General features: G+C 42.4%; 1 protein-coding gene across 2 annotated transcripts in view; it reads left to right on the top strand.

Annotated features, from left to right (window-relative positions):
• Positions 1 to 2,399: 2,399 nt before the first annotated feature.
• The window catches only part of PLA2R1 (phospholipase A2 receptor 1), a 45,532-nt gene continuing 25,742 nt past the window's right edge, over positions 2,400 to 22,189 (top strand). Inside the window, exons 1-10 of one of the 2 annotated variants that reach the window (XM_075711444.1) lie at positions 2,400 to 2,511; positions 5,953 to 6,336; positions 8,559 to 8,726; positions 9,870 to 10,043; positions 11,165 to 11,278; positions 11,951 to 12,094; positions 13,110 to 13,298; positions 15,326 to 15,483; positions 16,879 to 16,986; positions 21,988 to 22,100. In XM_075711444.1, the coding sequence (XP_075567559.1) occupies positions 2,400 to 2,511; positions 5,953 to 6,336; positions 8,559 to 8,726; positions 9,870 to 10,043; positions 11,165 to 11,278; positions 11,951 to 12,094; positions 13,110 to 13,298; positions 15,326 to 15,483; positions 16,879 to 16,986; positions 21,988 to 22,100 (1,664 nt within the window). The remainder of the gene's footprint in view (positions 2,512 to 5,952; positions 6,337 to 8,558; positions 8,727 to 9,869; positions 10,044 to 11,164; positions 11,279 to 11,950; positions 12,095 to 13,109; positions 13,299 to 15,325; positions 15,484 to 16,878; positions 16,987 to 21,987; positions 22,101 to 22,189) is intronic. The other variant, XM_075711445.1, reaches the window with a different exon arrangement.

The following is a 22,189-nucleotide window of genomic DNA, read 5'->3' as shown; positions in this document are numbered from 1 at the left end:
CTCAGACTTCAGATTATGAACAGAAATTAATGCGTGAGAAGATGCAGGCCACATGACACACTGGATCTGTGGGTGTGCCTTGGAAAAGCAATGGGTTTGTAAGAAAACAGAATCAGTGTGAATCTGACGAAGGCTTGTGTTTGTGGATGAGGGCCATTAACATGCACTGGGTTCATATCTGTGTACAGGCCTCCTACAGAAAGCTGAGTTCATGTCTAAGCAAAGACAGGGGAATGTACTGAACATCTGCGTGGAGTACCTAAATAGCAAAAGCAAATCAGCTCAGACAAGTGCATATATATATATGGGTCCAAGTATATACAAAAAGGAGAACAGATCATTGACAGAGAAATGAAGAGAAAAATATTTACAGACAGTGGGTTCCAGACAGAAAATGAAATAAAGGAGCCAAAACACTGCAGCAAATGCCTGGAAGTAAGAGAGGTAAAGCTCCAAATAAATAGATAGAGAGAGATATAAATAAATAAATGAAATTGGAAAGTTTTACAACTTAATGTGCAAGATAATATAAACTATGTCATCAAGTTTACTTCAGAAAACGTTGCCAACCATGTTGGTTTTACAAACCAGTATGCCAGCAAAGATGTCGTATTATTCTAATTAAGTAGGTATAGCTTAGCTGTAAATACCCAGTGCAGCTGCACTAGAAAGGACCTACCAGTTTAGTAAGAACAGAACAGTTCAAGACAGTAAAAAACCGTTTAGTCAAAGAGGAAGATCTGAATATCAGAGGAAAAAAAGAAGCAAGGAAAACTACTCAGAATTAATAATATGCTAATTTGCATTTAGTAAAATATTTGCAAACACATTGTTGAGATGTTCATTATTGGGAATCTGTAATCAGAACGTGCTTACTTTGATCTTACTGACATGATCAGAAAAACCTGCCTGAGGAGGGGCTCCTTCCCACAGCCCAGAGCACCCCCATTTTTGCTCACTGGCACGTTTATTTTTAAATGTACTACCATGAACACAGCGTGAACTCTGTGTGACCCAGAAGCAGATTCTGGAGCAAGAGAGCCCTTTTCTGGAGCTCAGTATTCAAAGTGGTGGCCAAATACTCCTGAAAAGATGTAGACAGTTCCAAGTGGCCAGATTTTCATAAATGACTCAGTAACAAGCTTCTCTCTCAAAACGTGAAATTCTCTGAAAGCTGCAGCTTTCCTCAGAGGTACCTCACAGTTCGTTGAGAGTTACAACCCTTCTGTCTTGCAAACTCAGGTCACTTCTGGAACAGCTTGTTCAGCAATGTTTCCTGCTGTTTGTCCTCTGCCAGAAATTTTTATCATCTGTTAAACTAGGAGAAACCCCTCCAGTTATCTGCTTCTTTCTAAGTTGTTTGGCTTCCCTTGCTTCTCAATTCCTTCTTCTCCCCAACTACCAGTGAGAAGTTCCCCCCAAGCCCAGAGGTTTGTTTCCATCCTTCTATCAGGATTGAGGTAGACGTGGGGGAACAGATGCTCCGTTTAGTTATGCTCCAACACTGCAGATATATTTTTATGCATTTACGTATACATTTATATACTTGTCTGCTATGCATAAAGAGCAGTGCAGAAACATGCTTATGCAGATTAAAAACTAACCGTCCTGCTGATTTCAGTAAAACTATTCTATCTTTACCCCAGAGGTTCTGCTTTGGACTTTCCTTCCACTGTTCATAGCTTCTGCAAGACTGAAACTGAACCCAAGTCGGGCAGCCCCTGCGAATATTCGACTGAAGACAGAGATGAACAAGATGGAAGAAGGGACTTGTTTTTCCCCGTGCCAAAACGTAAAATGACTTCGAGTTGACAAGCTGACCTAGCTAAAAGACCAAGTCTCTGAGCGGTGTCTGCAAAGGCGGGGATGCTCAGGGACAGAGCAGCAAACCTGCCAAGACGGACCGTGCTACCAGCGGTCTCCCACCTCCAGCGCCTCTGTCATTTTCTGGTTCTTTGTAGGACAGAAGTACCGGGAGTGCAGGCACGAGAAAGTAAGTGTTTTCAGATGGAAAACACGATTAATACAGAGCTTTCCGTCCGCTGGAATCCACCACCCTGACCTGGGCAGCCGGCCCGAGCCGCAGGAGCTGCGTGCCCCAGCCCCGCCGAGCGGCCTCCGGCGCCGTCCCCCCGGCCGGGGCCGCGGGCGGGGGCGGAAGAGCTCGGCGGGGCGGGAGCGCTCGGCGGGCGGCTCCAGCGCCCCTCCCGCGGCCGCACGGCGGGAGCCCGCGGGCCTCCCCCCGGCGCCAGGCCGGGCCGCCCCTCCTCCCCGCCGCGGGGCGCCGCCGGGGTGGGATCGCTCCTCTGCCCTCCCCGGGGCAGGGCTCGGCGGGGCCGGTCCCCCGGCGCGGCGCGGCGCGGCGCGGAGCGGGCGCGGGTGGGCGCAGTGCCGCGGCGATGCTGGGCGTGCGGCTGCGGCTCCTGGCGTGCTGCCTGCTGCTGCTCGGCGGCCGCGGCCCGGCGCCCGGCGCCGCCGCGCTCAGCCGGGACCAGGTGCCCTCCCTTCGGAGTGAGTGACGCCTCCGGGGGCGGCCCGGGGAGGCAGGGAGGGCGAGACGGGGGGCGGCCCGGGGGAGGGGGGGGGGGGCCGCGGCCGGCCGGGGGGCGCCGCTCGGGCAGCGGCGGCGGCCGCGCTCCGCGCCGGGCTGAGCCGTTCCCCCCGGCCGCTCCCCAGCCCCGTCCGGGGCTCGCAGCGGGGGGCGGGGGGGGGGAAGCCCGCGGCGGCTCCCCCGAGCCCCGGCGGCTCCGAGCGCTGCGGGCGGCCGGGACGCGGCGAGGCGCCTGCTGGGGTTAGCCCCACCCGGGCCAGGAGGGTTTGGGCACAGGGGTGAGGGGTTTGGGCACAGGGGTGAGGGGCCGAGGGCAGGCACTGAACCCGTGCGAACCTGCCCCGCTGGCTGTGCCTTGCGCCCCTTTTCATCTTCCCCGCTTATTATGCTGCTGCCCATTGCTTTCGCTGCACCTGGAGGGGGTATAGATGTTTTTTTTTTAATCATTCCCAAGAAATTCCAGTTTTCTCTATTTCTGCATAAGCAATTCTCACCGCTTGGAGAGGCGGGAAGGAAGTGGGAGGTGAGGAGGAAGGAAGTGAAGATATCTTGTTCTCCTAGTTCTGTTACAGCTGTTTACTCACTGTTAGCTGTGTTGAACCTAAATAGGAACTTCAGGGTATGGGTCAGCTATGAGCTCTTCATCTGTGGCTTCACATCAGCTTGAGGCTTTGCTTCTGGGACTTTGTTTCTTGTCACCTTGTCCTTGTATGGTGGGGCCCGGAGGTAGGAAAAGCAGGATGTTTCCAAAGGCCTCCCGCCACCCTGTCAATTCCTAAAGCATAGGCTATCTCCTTGGGTCCTCTCGGGCTTGTAAGCTTATAGAGCCCTTTGCAGCTCTTCATCTGCAGGATTTTGGGCAAAGAATCCTCCCTGACCCTAGGAGTTTTGTAACAAAACCCTTCCATGAGAGCACCTGTAACATGGATGGTGTAGCTTTGCAAGCTGAAAGGAGGGGAGCACTAGAGGTGTTCCCGAGGCTTAGTATTGCTCCACTTGTCTCATTGCCCCACTTGAGGAGAGGGCTGAGCAGGGGCCCATGGAGCCATCTCTGAGCCTGCCAGCTCTTGTGTCTTCTGCCTTGAGCTGGCAGTTACCTGGCAGTCCTCAGGCCAGCACAGCTCTCTTGCCAATTGCGTTTTGCAGTTGGGGAGCGGAAACCACATTCGAAAGGGGGCTGAGTGGCTCAAGAATGATGGTCTGGCTGTTCTTGGCATAAGTTGTTGCAGAATGCAAAAGGGAAGTGCTCTGTTATTCACAGAGATCCTCCAGCTGGGTTACTTGTGTAGACTGTGTAAGACCCTTATCTTTTCTCAGCAGTCATTGCACCTTCTTTGCAAAGCTTTACAGATAAAGGCATTCAAAGGTTGAGAATCCTTCATCCCTGGGTTGTGGCATTGCTCCCCCCATCCCCAAGAAGTTGCTGCATGGGAGCTGCTGTGGGCTGTCGAGGTGGAGATAGATTGGGAGTTTGCATAAGAACTTCAGTTAAGTGTGAATCCCAGTATCATGGTGAATTAACCTTGTTAATCAGTGTTTACTGGTGCTAACAACATCCCAGCTTCCACTTATCTAGCAAATTAACTGTGTATTTTCTTGGTCAACCAAGATAAGACCGCTGTGGGCAAGACATACCCTAGCGTGAGAGGCAAAACCCCTTTCTGGCCATGTAGATAGAGATGCCTGCGTCACCCGTGGAGGAGTGGGTTGGATAAGAAGGATGAAACCAGCACAAACTGCACAACCTCACAGAAACCTCAAATCGAAGGGCCAAGCTGGGAATCTGTCACAGTGTTGTCTGATGTTTTTTTAGTGAGCTCAGACACCCGAGAGCTGTAGAAATAAGGTGGATTAAAGGAACCTTGCTTGCCCCAAACAGTTAGGGACTTAATGTAGGACAGCTGCTAGGTGCCTGGGAGATGCAGGTACATGTAGCAGGCTGGCTCTCACCTGCTGCCAGCTGGAAAGGCTTGCCCCTGCTCCCGCACCATCACAAGCTACCAGTGCCTATGGCCATGTGGAAAACAGCCCATTATCAGTGATACTGTAGTGTGACTCTCCTCTCTGTAAGTCAGACTGCTTGATGTGCTCTGTGCAGAATCTGTAACCAAAAACCTCTCCATTATCTATATCCTCTCCGTTCTGCTTGTTGTGTGCACATTACATTGGTGAGCAGATCTCCTGTCTGTCTCTCACACGGCACTGTTCCACTGCTGCTTGAAAAATCTTTTTCTAGAGCTACACCTAAACTGTATATACTAAATTGACACACAGCATCTGGGTGGACCTCTGCATCTCATACTTTAGATACGGGCTATGTCAGTTTGAGAGGGGTTTTTTATTATGGTTACTGCTTCAGGATGTTAGGTGTAGTGAATTACAGCAGCTAGAAAGCACATGTGGTAGAAATCATCACTGTAAAATTTAAAGGCAAAATGGAAGTGTTGCTCAGGTTTTCAACACATAATCTCCCGAGGCGTAAAATAAATATCTCGCCTATAACATGAGAGGAACTCCATGGGTTAATTACCATTGGATTTCAGAGTGAATGAAATAGCTGAGCTGTTATAGGTTTATATTTGCTGATTTCCAGTTCCTCAGCTGTCCTCATTTTTTTCAGTCTATATGCTCAGCTAAACATTTGCTCCCAGGACGTTAAACAGCTGACTTTTTTTTCCACATACTTACAATGTGATGTCACATAGTTCAGTGAGTTTCTTCATGATTCCAAGAAAGCTGGGATGTCAGGCTAACCCTGCAACATCTGCTGTGGTCCAGGGTAGTCATGTATGGTTGAAAATATGCATCCAATAGGGAAGGCATACTTTAACCCTTGGCCGACAGTTCTCATGGTATAGATAAATCCTACCCTTTCTGTATCCTGTTTTAGAATGCAAAATAGTTTCTTTCTGCCTCTATAGTTGCAGAGAGTGAAGAATGAATGTGGCAGAGAATATGGCAATGTCAGCCTTAAACTTTTTAACTTTTACTTTAATTGCACTCTTCAATCCCCCCCTGAGAATTATTTCACAATATACGGTATGGCTTCTTGTAACACTTAAACCTGTACTCTATTACTGGGTATTTCTTAGTGACCAGTGGTTTTTTTTTTCTTTGAACATGACTGATGGTTTTGGGCACCCCATTTTTTTTTTTGGCTATCCAGCTTGAGAGATACTATCTAGCCTTATTTTTGTGATCTTGCAAGTGGTCCACATGTTAAAAACGCAGTTGGCAGTAAATTTAGACCAGTGCTCTTATTTTTTTGAAGTGCCAGTTATTCTGATGGATATTTTCAGTTTTCTTCCTAAACAGCTCCAACTAAAACATTTGTCTTTTGATCCTGTTTGATCAATTGCAGTATTCTGCAGACTGAAACTTCTTTTTTTTTTTCCCTACAGATAAAGGGATATTTATTATCCAAAGTGAAGACTCCAACTTGTGCATTAAAGTGAACGCAGTTGGCCTTGTTCTGGAAGACTGCGGTCAACTCTCAAAAGACATGCTATGGAAATGGGTATCCAATCGCCGTCTTTTCAACATAGGCAGAAGTACCTGTCTAGGACTGAACATCAGTAGACCAGAACAGCCGTTAAGTATGCTTGAGTGTGATTCAACTCAATACTCATTATGGTGGAATTGTGATGGAAAAGCATTAGTTGGCGTATCAGAGTACAAATTAGCTGTTGAAAACAGCAAACGTATTGTGGCCAAAAAAAAATCTACTTATCAGTGGAAACAGTACATGTCCTACGATGAAGACCTTTGTGAACACCCATTTCAAGGTAAAAGTAAAATTTTGTTACAGAAATGTAGATAGGAAAAGTTTTCAAATGTTCTTTTGAAGCAAGGGCAGGTGCTTATGGTCCCTTCCAGCCTCTATTGTGGTTTGGTTTTTTATATACAGTGGTTGAGGTGAGCATACCACAGAATTTATTTTCTTCTTTATCTGTTATGTGGACCCAAAAAAGCACCAGTATCCTTGCAAACCAGGAAATGCTCATTTCAAATCCTCTATAAAATAAAAAGGGGAACTAAGAATTTGCTGTTGCCTGTCCTGCAGCTTTCGTTATCAGATGAACCCAAAGAGAGAGAACAAGGGATTTGGAATTCCCATCGCTGAAAATCAGTCTGTGATTGCAGTGTGCATGAACCGAATGTTTGCAGCGTTCAGCACCTGGACTCTGAACGTGCCAAACTTTGGAGCAGAGATCAGGCTTTTGATTAATCCTGCTGTACAGCTAGCAGAGGCATAGGAATGTATGTCAAGATCCAGGTCTGCAGACCTGAACAGTTTTCCGTGTATAAGGACTAAGATAAACCCATTGACTACAAACAGCAACAGACAGACTGTACCTTGACCCCTTCCTCGGCATTTCTGTAGAAGGAAAGACCTAATGTTTGTACAGCATGTCTCAGGCTGTTGATTCTCCCCATTTGAACTGGGTGTTTGGGTTGCAGATCTGATCTCAGCGGTTTCCTCTGTAGGTGTAGGTGGGCTTGGCCTCTGCAAACTCCAAAATCATTCCTTTGGGAGCTGTGATAACTGGGAAGGCACTATAGCGTCCAACCTCTTCTTCAAAACCTAGTGGAGTTTATACTCAAGACCAGACAGAAAATATTTAAACCCACAAAAAGCCTTACACGTTTGCTATGTACACATAGCGAGATGAAAGTAGACCTGGTTTAGCCCTAGTACGACAACATCTGGGAGAAGAGGATTAGCCTTAGGCAGGCACTTACAGCCTAGTTTCAGGACCAAAGTAATTAATTGCTTTGGCAAAATCTCTTTCACCTCCAGTTTCTATTTTTCTCCTTCTACCTTAGCTTATGCACATGCAAATGCAAGCCCGCCTGTTAGTCCACCAGGTAGGGGGGGCATTTCCACCTTCAAAGAAAAAATGTGTATAACTGTGGCTAGAGGTCTATAACTGTCGAATTTGGCCTCTTGCCAGGACTGAGATAATCCTTTGCACCTCGTAGCTAGCAGCATGGTAGCGGGCAGACAAGAGAAGCAATCCTGATTTTTTTTTTTTTTTTTTTTGCCCATGTTCTTTGTATCATCTGTTCATATCAGAAGGCTTTAAAGGGGATTTTCAGTGTGTAAACTGCTTTTTTTATATGTGTGCAGCCAGCCATTAACTCTGGAAACCTCTAGGAACCTGGCACTATGTACTGATTCTGTAGTTGAAGGACTTTGATCTTTAGGCTATCAACATGGGATCTTTGACAAACAGTTTCCATCTAAGTGTGACTGTGGTTTTTTGACCTTTTGTAGAGGCTCTGAGGTTAAGGAGACACTAAGGTAAAGCTTTTACAGCTTTCAGTTGCACTGGATTCTCAATATTTTGGTACTCAAAGTACAATAGGAAAATATTTTAAATGTTTTATAAGACATTAATTGATTGTGACAACAGATGCATGTAACATCAGTTCTTTAGCTAGATTATTATTCCCCATGGTATAAAAACTTATTTTTAAAAGTTTATTTAACATTCCTTTCTCTTTCGCATCTCCTTTCCCATAGAATGACAAAGAGAATGGAAAAAGCATTAGAAATCCACTTTATAAAGAGTGGGAGGAGCAGGGGAAATAATGCTAGTTTGCTCGTCTCTCGTAGACTAACAAATAAAAAAGTAGAGTTTACATCTGAGCGTGTACTGATTCTACTAACTATTGTTTTATGTAGTTGTTCTGAAATGTAAGTGCAGATTTTATATGTTAATTGTTCAGGTTTTGGTTTGGTTCCCTCCCCCCCCATTGTAGTAAATTATGAGGATGTACCTTGCTTCATGGTGACAAATTTTCTGAACTATTGTTTCCAAATTCTGTTCACTGAAATTATGCTGCTCATACTTGTAATGCTGTATTATCAATTATAAATTAAAATTAGAAAATAACTTTAGACATTTTATCGTTGCTGCTAAAAATGGGAATAATGAAATATGGGGGCAAAGAAATTTTTGCAGTCTGCATTCTTTTAATCTCTGCATTTTGTTTATTCCAGAAATATACACCTTGCTGGGAAATTCTTTTGGTTTCCCATGCATTTTTCCATTTAAATATAACAACAAGTGGTATTACGAGTGTACCAGAGATGGAAAGGAGTTTGACTGGTGTGCCACAACAACTCACTATGAACAAGATGAAAAATGGGGGTTTTGCCCAAAGGCTGGTAAGTTGTTGCTTGTCCTCTCTCTCCCCCCACCCCACCAAGAGTATCTTTGCTCTTTATTAGTAATTCTAGGACGCACTCTGTCTTGGATTACATCCCTTCTGTTAGAGGGGAATGTCTCTTTTAAAAAAACATAAAAGAAGACTGCAGCAAATTTTATCATAATTTGTCACATTTGGCCTTTTGAGACCCAATTCCTCATCCCAGAAGCAAAACTACAGGGGGTGAGCACAGGGATGTTACTCTGCGCAGTACCTTACTACTACCTCTACTACTACCTACTACTACTACCTCTACTACCTTACCCTGCAGCTAAACCTCGCTCTCCTCTGTCCCAGTGATGTATAGGGAGCTGCTCTGAAAGCAAGGGCTGCTCTTGCAAAGTCGCCTTCTGCTTTTGACTGCATTAGGTCTTGCACATTCCTTTTCTTCTGTGCGCTACCTGGACACGTCTTGGGCCTAAAAAACTTAGAAGCAGTGGCTTTAAAAATACTTGCTACCAGAAAGATTTTGCATGTATAATCTTCACAAATATTCCAGCTTCTTGCATGAATAAGCAAAACAGTATCTTCTATCAGCAGAAGTGGTTTGGAAAAACCCTCCTTGCTCAAGCTACATTTCAGATCTCTGTTCCAAAGCATCTTAAAACCAGCTGTAAATGTGTCTCTGTCATGCACATTTCTGGGCAACGATTATAATAGATGGTATTTTCGGCCTTGCTTATATTTTGTAATTACAGTAAGTTTATTCTCTTGAGTACAAGATAGAAGGAGATCCAGTGGCTGCTCCTCCACAAGTTGGGTGAGGTGTTCATATTTTGAATATTTCAACATTCAGCTTTAGGAACAAATGATCAGCTGGTGTAAATGAAAACATAGCTCTGTTGGCTTCATGAGAGGTGTGAAAATCACCACCAGCGGCAGGTCAGCTCCCGAGTATTTTATCAACCGTATGAAATATGGAGCAACATTTTATTCCGTTAGTGCCCTGTTTCTATGTGTTCTTTAACAAAGGAATGTGAAAGGACTTCATAATCGTGCTTCCAGTGGGATGCTGTCATTAATTAATTGAATTGTTCAAGGTGTTATATTTCTGATTAGTTTGTAGTCTTGGGCTGTTGGTGACGAGTCTGTTTTTGAGCAGAGAGCGGCTGCGATGTTTTTTGGAAGAAGAACCCTGACACGCACGTTTGCTACCAGTTCAACCTCGCATCTGTGCTGACCTGGCGTGAGGCACGGGCTGCCTGTCAGCTGCAAGGAGGAGACCTGCTCAGTGTCACCGACCCTGAAGAGCAGAACTACATAAGTAACTTAAGCAGTGAGTAGACATTTCTCTGGGGACCTTGTTGGAAGCCTGTAGTTAGGTTTCCTCTTTACCTGTGAAAAAGGGGTAAGCTTTGGAGCTTAGTATTCTGTGTGATGTCTCTCCCATTGCTGCTCGCGAGGCTTTGTCACATAACACACCTCAGTAGAGCTGGTTGCAAAAGCAAGGGTGAAGGTGAGTTACGACCTTAATAACCCGAGTGCAGAAGTGGTGGTATGTGTTATGTGAGGGTGTAATTGTCTTAATTCTCCCTCCCCACAGAGACTCCCATTCATTCTTGCAGCTAGAGTTATGGAGTGTGTTTGTTTTCTTTGCAGAATTATACAAATATTTACCTTCTCTGCAATGTATCCTGGTGTCCCTTTCTCCTGTTAAGTTTTCTTTGCAAGCTGGACTTCACCAAATGTGAATGACAAGAACATTTCTGCAGGCTTGAACTAAATGTCCTGTATGGGAAAAATGCCAAGTCTGTTTTCATAAATGGATGGTATTCCTTCTCTGATAAGCTTTTTGCTTTCCCTTGTGCAGCAAGCATCTCAGACAAGTTTTGCAGAGCCTTGTGACAGCATGGCTTTTGTGGGTATTTTAGTGTGCGTGGAGAGGACCAAGCGGAGGAATGGGTGGTAGAGCTGTGATGTGAAAGGCTGCCTCAGGTTTCTTGCCCGTTGCTTCCCATTATTGCTGATTTTCAATTGCAGGATATAAGCTAACAGGAAGTTTTAAACATTATTTCATTTGCTTTTTGATATGCCTGCAGGCTGTAAAGGGACTGAAAGTTGTTTGGTTTACGGAAAGCTGAAACAGGCTAGCATTTATGTAGCTGCTTGTTCTAGATTTAACTTCTAAGGTCAGCAACAACTTCTGCAGGAAGGGTTTGCAGGATGAGTAGCTCTTGAAGGATGCAGACTTGTGAGTTTATTCCTTTTCATCTCTGTGTTGATTAACAAAGTAATAGACTTCTTCTAAGGACACTAAAAGCAGCCTGAACTTTCTGGAGACTGATTTGAAGTTTTGTTTTATTCCTGTTGTAACAAGTCAGGACAGCAGATACATATCTGTAGGTGTTTTAAAACATGGGGAGAGCATGAAGTATTACTTTATTTTTTCTGTTTCAGGGCAGTTAAACGCCACAGACATGATGCTGTGGACGGGCCTGAATCGCCTGGAGGAAGATGCTGGCTGGCAGTGGTCAGATGGAGCACCGCTAGTGTTTGTGAACTGGAGAGCAAGTACTTGATGTTCCTCTTGGATATGTTATAGCAGTGTAATTATATGCTCTCTGTAACTGCAGCTCGATACAAGACTGTTGTTCCTACAGCTACGTTTGAAAAGTGAATCAAGTGGACGAGCGTACCTCTTTTGTTTGTAGAAGTATTTATTCATATTCATGAACTAAAAGCCCCTTCTAGGGATGTAGCATCAATTGAGATGGATCTGTTCAAAGCATTCATGATCTAGTCCTTTCATCATGTACTTTTAAAGGTGTTTTTAAGATTCCAGTTGCTTATTTAAAAGCTATGCTCTAGCTGGTTTCATGGAGGAAAGGAGTTTAAATTTGTTTACATTAACATGCTGTAATTAACAGTAGCACATTAACATGAGCTTTGTGACTTGGTTTGCTACATCTTGAGGTCTGTCCACCAGCAGATATAACATAGACACTAGAGGTTATTTCAGCCTCTTATCTGATAGCAGCAGCCAAGGAGGAGGGATTGCCACACATTTATAAATCATGGTCAATGTTCAGTTGTCCATAGTATTGGTGTAATATTACTAGAAGTTTGGGTGTGCAGGCATGTGTATACATTCATTCAATAAGATGCAGAGAGCCTTACAACACCATTTTACAAGAACAAACTTATTTTTTTGTAATTTTGTGCTTCTCAAAAATGTGTTTGCAGATGTCTCTGATACCCGTTTTAGAGAAAATCATTGTGCAGTGATTAGTTCAAAATTGAAGTACGGCTGGCAAAGTTATTTATGTGAATCTGGATTGCCTTTTGTATGCAAAAAATATTTAAATAAGACAGAGCATGAAACACTGGGTAAGTCTCTCAATGGTACTGTATCCTGTTTGTGGGTGTGGAAGGAGAACAAGAGAAAGCCACCTGAATATAAAGTCAGCAGAACAGGGTCTTAGCTGGACTAAATGTATGGGTTTGCTAGTTTAAGCTGAATACAGTTTACTTTAACTGATGTAAGAACACTTTCTTCTGTTTAAGTGCGGTCCTGGAAAACATGTTGAGAGTCTTAAAACTGACAAATAATTTTAATATACATAGCATTTAATTCGTTCCTTACATGATCAGAGGCTTACAGAATGCTCATTCTCTTTATATTACAATAGAGCCACACTGCTGAGTTCAAAAATAGGTTTTCAGCTTTGAATGGAATTAACCAGTGGCCCACAGAGAAGAAAGTTGTATAAATGCAGCTCAAAATTTGCAGTTATTTTTATGGTATGGTGTACTTTTGATATACAAAAAAAGCATTGTACATACATTTTTTAAAGTGTTTATATAAGGAGTGTAGGATATATAGTACATAGAATGCCTCAGACTCCCATTCTGTGGGAAAGTTAAGTGCAGAATTGAGTTTATTAGAACATCAGTTTTTGTTTTGATAAGAACAACTTACATAGGTTCAACTTCTTCCTGATGACTTAAAAGAAAGTTTCCCTACTTGTTTCAGATAGTGAGGAAGGACTTACCTAAACTTTTTGTAGGTAATGCATCTGAAAAAGCTTTAGCTGGCTTTGAATCAGATTCAGAGGTAATAAGGGAGATAGAATACGTTTTAAACTGAATAACAGATCCATTAGTGTGTTTGCACTAGTCCAGCAGCCCAAATGGTTGAATCATAAAATAAAGTGGGAGAAATTTCAGTTTGCTTGGTAGGTGATGTTCCGTGGAGCATGCGTTTTGGCCTCCTTAAGTGATCTTGGATGACTCTGTTTTCAGCATTTGAAGATTAAAAAAATAACTCTGAATGTGTTACGAACATAGCATAACCTTGGCAATTCTATCTAATATACACAAACTTTGTATGCTTAATTGAAAGACACATGGAAGTATTATGCAACTCGTTGTGATGCTGGCTGGTACCCACACAATCGCAACTGCTACAGACTTCATAAAGAGGAGAAGAGCTGGAACGATGCTTTTATCTCATGCCAAAGTGCCAATAGCGGGCTCATTAGTATATCCTCCATGGCAGATGCAGAGCTGCTTCTTAACTTGCTTGAAAGTGGTGAGTTTTGGGAGTTAGTTTAAAGTGTTCAGTGATTCTGGAAATGTTTTGTGATGCTCTTTTGTGCAACCCTTTAACATTGTTAGCCACTTAAGCACTATATTACATGGCACACCCAAATGATGTTTAGAAAAAAAGAAAGCGTGATGCATGCTCCTTTTAGGAGTCTTAAAAATGTATAGCATCACCTTCTCCAATAACCATACTTAGAATAAAGAAATGAATCAACAAAGTAAGCACAGTGAGGCCACAGCAAATACACTAGCTGTTGTCATTTCCTGGTCTTGGCTGGTTCCTTGCAAACTGTTGCAAAATATTCAGTGATCATCCTTATGCAAGAATTGTGCTTAGAAGCAACAACAATTCACAGTATCTTTTGCTTTCAAGCTGGCCTTGTCTACACTGCAAAGTTGCTGCTGCTGCTGCTAGTATGTTGGCAGAGTCCCCTTTGATGGCAGCAGGGTGTATCGAAGGGGTTCTGCTAGGCCACATGGTCCTAAGAAGTAGCATAATTACCATAGAATCATAGAATGCTTTGGGTTGGAAGGGACCTTTAGAGGTCATCTAGCCCAACCCCCCTGCAGTGAGCAGGGACAGCTTTAACCAGATCAGGTTGCTCAGAGCCCCGTCCAACCTGACCTTGAATGTTGCCAGGGATGGGGCCTCCACTACCTCTCTGGGCAACCTGTTCCAGTGCTTCACCATCCTCATTGTAAAAAATTTCTTCCTTATATCCAGTCTAAATCTATCCTCCTTTAGTTTAAAACCATTACTCCTTGTCCTGTCACAACAAGCCTTGCTGAAAAGATTCTCCCCATCCTTCCTGTAGACCCCCTTTAAGTACTGGAAGGCCGCAATAAGGTCTCCTCGCAGCCTTCTCTTCTCCAGGCTGAACAACCCCAACTCTCTCAGCCTGGCCTCATAGGAGAGGTGCTCCAGCCCTCCGATCATTTTGGTGGCCCTCTTCTGGACCTGCTCCAGCAGGTCCATGTCCTTCTTGTGCTGAGGGCCCCAGAGCTGGACGCAGTACTCGGATGAGGATTACACAAGGAACTGAATGAAAAAAAGTTCTTTGGTGCAGCAATGCCAAGACTTTTGTTGTCATAACAGCAGCAAAGAAAAGTGAATATTTTTTGCCTCCAGCTGACATCGGTGTGCTGGCAAAGCTGCACAGTTTGGCCATGAGTTTAAGCTTCCCAGAGCTGGGGCACAGTGACGTTTATCAAGTCTGTCCCATCAGCTGTGGTTGCAGGATCGTGTGTTACACTGGATTTACTGGACATCATCTCCCGTTACCATCCTTCCTGCCACCCATCCTCTTTGCTGTCCTGTCTGTCTTTCTCTTAGGAGATTAACCACTGTATCATCTTCCTCACCTCTATTAACACTCTCCATAGATACCAAATACCATTATTTCCAGAGATGCTGTAATGGATAGATGTAGTTGTTCTCGGCTTTATTTGGCTTCAAAGTCTGCTGCTTCTATTTCGGACCTGCTTCAGGCTTCTATTCAGGAGAAGGGCTTACATGCCTGAAAGCCTGTCTACTTTTTCTGGCTGTAGTAGCTGGTCAAGTAAGACATTACATCAAACTGCTAGCCTTGTCATTCCTGTTTGCCAGCCACTATGGCTGCAACTGTGCTGTCACTGGAACTTACAAACATCACTCAGAGAAACCTAAAGCTGAGTGTGCCAAGGAAGATTATAAGAAGAAATCTTTCTCTTCCATGTCGGGCTTTCCGCCCCAAGCACTTCAAAAAAGTGCATGTGCTCTTGATTTGTATTTTTCAGGATTTCAGAGCATATTGCTGCGTATGTTGATCTATTTTTCAAACAATTTAGTCTTCAAGGGCAGTAGAACATTATCTCATCAGTAAGGTTTCCTGAAGTTTACACAGCTTTTTTTTTCCTGAAACAAGATAATTCTTAAGAAAACCCCATGAATAATTTTTAATGGTGGTGTCGATGTTACACAAACAACAGGCATTTCTTCACCATTAAAATCTGAACTCGCTTATTCTTTTACAGAAAATGTAACTGAAACGTGGATTGGGTTATACAGTAATAACACCCCTGTTGTTTTTGAGTGGTCAGATAGCACTCCAGTAAAATTCTCTAACTGGCACAGCCAAGAACCTAACACCTTTCAAAGAACACGGCAGCTCTGTGTTTCAGCACAAGGATCTGTAAGTTTCCTTTTCTTTTTGAAAGAATTAGGCAGACACTTTTATTTTAGTTCATAATAATTTATTTTCTCACTGTGCGTACTTTTTTAAACCATGACCTGTAGTATGACTTCGGGTTTTGATTCCTAATATATTCATGTTGTGATAAATGCAGTGTAGCCTTTAGAAACCAATACATTTTGCAGCGCTGATGCACACAAAATTAATCATAGATTTTGAGCTTACGTTCAATAAAAAATGTTACATACATAAAGCTTGCCAAATGTAAGAGAACAAATATGAATAGGTATTTTGATAAAGACAAGGTAATTTAAAATCCAAGTAGTGTATATCATAATTTACGATGCATCAGTTCTGGTCTTGAAAACTGCAAGATCATGTGTTGAAAAACTGTCAGCTATGCCTATTTTATCTTGCTGTCAATATTTCTAAGTTTTATGTAACAACTTTCAAAACCAGATAGTAGTCTAGATCTACATAAAATTACAGAAGTTGAGAGCAGTAAGGCTGACCCCAAATCAGTCAGGTGTTGTAAAACTGGGGGTAGTGTTCAAATAACACTATGTCCTGTGTTACCAGTATTCATGGCACTGTCAATTTTTTCATAATTTGGTCATAAATTTACTTTTACAATTAACAGTACTTAAATTCACTAATACATGACTTATGTAAGTAGCATTATAATCCATTTTTTTGTGTAAAGTATGTTTTGTCTAAGTGTGAAAACTGTATCAAAAAGAGTTTCTATTGTCTCTCCAGTAGTGGGTCCAGGTTGCAATCTTTAACTCATGGGAAAGCCAAGACAATTACAGTGGTCTGGAAAAGTGGGTTCCCATTGGAAGCAGAAAATAGGACTTTGGTAAAATTGTGACTTTTAGATACATAAAACTATATTTTACTCAGTTTTCAAGTGTAAACAAACAAATGTAAAATACAAAGGAAAAGGAGGTTCAAGGTAAAATTCTTCAAGCATTATTTTTGGTACATGTCCCCTATATATAGATGTCTGAAAATTAATATCATACAAACTTTTTAATATCTTGAGTAAGGACTATTCAAATATAAAGATTAATCTTAAAAAGAACTATAATAGATAGGAAGAAAGTTCCCATCTGTTCTGAAAAGTAAGTGCTCTGACATGGCCATAGTGTTAGTTAAGATGCATTGCATACCAAAGAGTGATTCAGAGAGACAAACCCTTTTGTATGATTGATTCAAAAAGTCCTGCTGACAGTGTTGGTAGAAATAAATGGTCCATCTAAGGAAAAATAGATTAATAGAGTGACTTGTTTTTGCTGAAAAGTTAAAATAGGAGGAGGGAATGTAATCTAATGTGTGTCTAGATATGCATGAGAATATGAGTATGCACAGAATATACTTCTTTTTATCCCTTAGGAGGGACGCTGGAAGGTTAAAAAATGTGAAGACAGATCCTTCTACATTTGCAAAAAAGCAGGGGAATTTAATAATGTCTCTCCTGAGCAGGAATCAAGTTGTCCAGAGGTAAGGGGTTTTGTGGTTTTTGTTTGTTTTAGAGTCTTACTAATAAAATAGAATTATATAGGAAACCTCTAAATGTAGCTGTGGAACATATGGATGTAAATAGATAATTTCAGTTTTTCATATTAAAGACATGCATGTTTTGCTGGGAAAAATCTCACTGTTTGCCTTAGAAGTATGTAAACTAAATTTTAATGTAAGATTAAAAGCTTTCCCAAGATGCCTTTCATGGCTTGTTGTGTTGTCAGCGGTTGTGACCCAAGTTTCTATTTCTTTCTAGATCAAAAGTGAAAACCCTTTTGTCCACCATCTGTGCAAATAATGACTGTTACATGATGCCTCATCCCACACATGGTTTTCATACATTGAAATGGAATGTCAGGGTGAAAAACAACCAGTTTCATTGACACAGAGAGTGAACTCTTCCACTCATACATTAGCATTCCTTTTGCTTTCAAACACAAATGGGAAGGAGCGCAGCTATCTAAACAGGACATTGCAACAGGTTTTCAGGCTTTTAGGCACTGCATTCTGGTAGTAAAAGGGTAACGTGTTAAAGTATGGTTTTATTTGCCATCGGTTCCTTTTCGCAGTGTGAAAAGAGCAAACTTGTAGACTTTGTGTTTTATTCAAAACTCTGGAGGAGTTTTGTGAACCTCTTTTTCTATCAACAAAAATCTCTATTCTCTAACTTGCTTTACTCTTTCGCTCATTGTCTTCCTTTTTTAATTTCCTGTCCTTTTTCTTGAGCGGTCAAGACACACAACCAGTTCAGTTGAATTATAAGAAGGTTGAAGCTGATGTTTGGAGTCAGATGCATTCTTTCCCCAGACGTACAGTGGTCAGATCCAGTGTTCTGGTCATACCATTATGGAAGCAGAAGTTAACTGCTTGGTTCCAGCTTAACATTTCCAGAAGTTTAGGGTAACTGCATTTGTTTCATTTGGACCAATGTATTTCATCACTCAAGAATTCTGTGTGTTACTAGTGTAAGAAAGGTTTGTCACAGTCCTGACCATGTGAGAAATGTGCACAGCATCAAGACTTCCAGTTGTAGTCAGGAGCTTGACAGCACTTCAACTTCTGGTACCTCACAGGGTCGAGACTCAAGAGATTGCATCACTGGTCATAGGTAGTTTGGTCTGTTCTGGCAAACTGCCTACTTGGGATAAATTTCTGCTTGTTGATGTTTCATACCCTGTAAAAACATATGCTGAGCCCTGTTATAGTCGCTTGGTTTCGATAGATCCTTTTCTTTCTAATGTAAAAAAAGTTACATTCATTTAGTGAAAAAAGGTCAGTACTACGCTTACTTAAAACTACATTTGATTTCAGACATTTTTTCTTGACAACTCACTTTCTTTTAACGTTCCGTGTACATGCTGTTGCTAGTTATTGGCCTAATTTTCCAGTGCTAAGTCTTTATTTCATCCAGATTTACCTTTTTTTCCCCGATTTTCTGTTGCTGACTTACCTTAAACATACAGAATATCTATTGGCATTTCTCACATTTGATCTTTTGCTTCGTTAACCTCGTACTATCATTCATGGTGGATTGCTAGTAGATTCTCAGGGAGCTTTGGCCTTGGGCACAGTTGTTTGCTTTTCTAAAGCTTTACAGTCTTATGTGTTATTACTGAGCTTTCATCTCATGTTGATTTTATGACTTGTGCATCGGATGAACTAGCCTTTAACATTTTATGTGGTTCTGCTGATTGCAGTTTTTGCACTATGTCCATATCAAGTTACCAGAAACCTGAGCTCTTTTTTTCCTACACTACTATCATCCTAAGACATAAAAAGTGCTAAGCACTTTCTTCCCTTAGCCGGTCAACTACTCTTTTTTCCTAGTCAGCAGTCTATTAGTATAAATATTTTATTGCAAAGGTCAGATTCTCTGGGCAGTTTTCCCCAACACTGAAATAACAGTTTTAAACATTTTCTTTAAACCAGCTTTTGAAACATGTTGTGGAGCTGTCAGCTGCTTGATAATCGAGTTGGAGGTTTCTGTGTGCAGAACTGACTGTGTTTGTACCCGTGACTTTCTCTGGTCCTCTACACTTTAATTAGTGCATCAAAAGAGAACAGTATAGTACTGAATTGAGCATTTGTCTTTATGGCTGTTGTAACAGGAGAGAATTGTACTTCTTAGAAGAGAATTGCTATTAAGGTTACAAAACCTCATAAAGAGCAGAAGGGCAGCTGCTGAGGATAAGGGTGCATTCGGCCTCGTGTTCTGCCTCCCGCAGGTGGCTGCAAGTGGTGTTTGGGGAAGAGCAGGGCAGGGCAAATATGGATAACGCTTCCCCCAGTTCTCCCTTGACCCCCAACCTTTCAGGGGATTTCCTGAGCCTTTTAAGATTGGTGTGTCTAACAGCCTGCATTGGGTATCACCTCCAAGTGTTTGTCCGGTTTCCCCTTGAACTCATGCGAACTCTTTGCATTCACAACATTACTTAGTGAGGAGATCTATAAATCTACTACCCTTTGAATGAAAAAATGCCATCTTCTTTCCATGTTGAACCTTCCTCCTGCTAGCTTAGCTTTGTTTGTCATCCCCAAGGTCTTGTACTGAAGTAGTGGCCCACCTTCATGGCACTCACCATTTTGTAGACCTGTGTCATACCCTCCCAAAGGCATCTCCTTTTTCCAGGCTGAAGAGTCCCAGCCTGCTCAGTTACTGCTTATTTGGAAGCAGCTCCATACATTTCCTCATCCTTGATGCCCTTCTTTTCTAATGTCCTTTTCTGAGGTTGGGGGTCAGAACTACAAAAAAATGGTAAAATGTGGTCAGAGTAACCTTCTCGGTTCTTTCTCTTTTCAAAATTTTTAAGGTTCAATTTGACTTTTTGACTGAGTTGTTTCATGAAACTTAACCATCATAACCCCCAAATCTCATTCCTGCACGGTGGGAGTGAAATAGGTGTCCCTCACTTCAGACATGAAATGATTGGGGGGTGCAGGGGAGGTCCCCATGTGCATCACTTCATATTTATCTGTAGAGAATGCCTTCTGCCATTTTATTGACCAAGTACTCAGCCTTTTAAGTTTGGAATTTCTCAATCTGTGCTTGCCCTCATGCAAGCTTACCAGCCTCCAGTTACTCCACAATTTCTTTTTTTTTTTTAAAGTAAAGATTAGCGTCAAATTACTTTACTCCAGTCTTTAGGCACCAAGACAGCTTTAAGAGGAAGCTTATGCAGTGCCATTTGCTCCAGATTAAAATTTCCAAGAGGTTAGGATGATTGTGTTTGCTTCATTCGAACCAGTGCATTTATCACTCAAGAATTCCAGTTGAAGGAAACCAGGCATTTGCTGTTTCTTTACCTGCGTCCCCATAGAGGGTTTTTCGGTTGATACTTAGCCCTCTTCCAGCCCCCACTTCCCCAAGTTTCAGTGCATATCAAATGAAAGCAGCTTTGCTGCATCCCCTGCGGGACTGCCGGGAGCCCGCTGGGTCCCTGGGCGCTGCAGAGCCCTCGGCACCTCCCAACACATTTTTTCCGTGGGGAATTCCCAGCTCGTTGGTACGGAGATAGGGAAGAGCCTCAATCCAGTTTATTTTTGTTTGCAAAGCCAGCGTCTGAGCAATGCATATGTGTTGTTCTCAGGTGAAACCACAGAAATACTATACAGATAGTTTTTACAGATACTACAGCTCATTTTGCTTCTGTGCTTGCGTCCATAGGAAGGGCTGAGCCCAGCCATCTTCCAAGCACTGAAGGGGGATGACAGTAAAAGGCAGCAGAGCTGTCAGCTACCCTGACAGCAAACACACTCCTGACTAAAAGCTGAAATTTGCCTCCCCGTATTCAGCAGGGCTGAAGGATGTGCATAGTGTTTGATTGCTGGCCTGAATAGGTTTGCAGCATCTTCTTGTGCGTTTTATTGTACCTGAGGATGGATAACAGAAAAAGAGCTTATCTGTTTCCCCTTTTTTCTCCTTTTGCTGTTAATGTCACCGTCAAGCGCTGCTTGATGGTGCCCGCCTGGGTGCTGTGCTTGTGCCCTGCTGTGCTGCTTTGTGAGCACCTCCCGCTGGGAAGAGGCAAAGCGAGATCGACTGGTTCTTCTGTCTGTGTGTGGCTTCAAGTTTAGACAGAGACCGTTCATTATTTCATTATTCTCTTGATCATTTAAAACACTCAAGCAGGACAACCAGGCAGGTACACCACGTGAACTCACACAGGCAGAATTCACACCAGTCCTGGTAGCGTCTTCTGGACACCCAGAGATGAATAGTAGGAAATAAAAGATTAATAATAAGAAGAAATGAGGCACGCTGGCCATAGACTCAGTGTTCTGGCTCATCTGATAAACCATGAAAATGTGTAATTTTAATTCTGCGTTATTAAAATAGGATGATTGTAAATTTTTTTTTTTTTTTTAAATTTGGAAGTTCTATTTGAAAATGAGAAAGGGAGCTGAGAAAAGGTAAATCACTAGAGTGCATTGCTGTATGAAAGGCCCGCGATTTCTGGAGTAAATATTTCTGTTTACAGTTGAAGACAAAGGGCAGCTGTAATCCTCTTTTATAACAACTTAAATGAATCTGACATGGCAGTGTTTGCCCTGCACTTCAGGTATTAGATATCAGCAATGAGTTATGGGTGGAAACCAGCAAGTGCTACTACACGCTTCATGCCGAAGAGATGGCTGGCTGAGGGGCCTGGCATACCTCCCCAAAACTCAGTCAGTAAAACAACATTCAAAGTATAAAATTGGAAGTACTATGTGGGGAGAGTGCTTTAACTGTTGCCACATGTTACCGTGTGTGTGTGTGTGTGTTAAGCCAGTTTTTGCACAATTTAAGGATTTAAACTTTAAACTTTTGTTAAATTTACCACGTTTTCAGTGACCTTGAGGGTAACTAGTCTTGAACCACAGTAAAAAGGAGAAGAACTATAGGGACATCAGTGATGATCAAACAAACTATAAAAGGGGATCAAGTTTTTAACTATATAATAATTAATAATCTATAAAATAATGTTCATTTCTTTTAAGGGATGGGAAAGACATGGTGGATATTGTTACAAAATCGACAGTACCCCTCGAAGTTTTGAACATGCTTCCAGTGGTTATTTCTGCCCATCTGCACTTGTATCAGTAACAAACAGGTAGTTAATCCTATTAGACAGCGTGAAGATACCTCTAACAAGAGCTATTCTAACTTTAGAAAGTGTTGCATGGCAAAAGATATTACCGT

This window comes from Pelecanus crispus, chromosome 5 (genome assembly GCF_030463565.1).
Source record: "Pelecanus crispus isolate bPelCri1 chromosome 5, bPelCri1.pri, whole genome shotgun sequence".
Taxonomy (NCBI): Eukaryota; Metazoa; Chordata; class Aves; order Pelecaniformes; family Pelecanidae; genus Pelecanus; species Pelecanus crispus.
The sequence above is the reverse complement of the archived record's forward strand: the minus strand, read 5'-3'. Positions and strand labels throughout refer to the sequence as shown.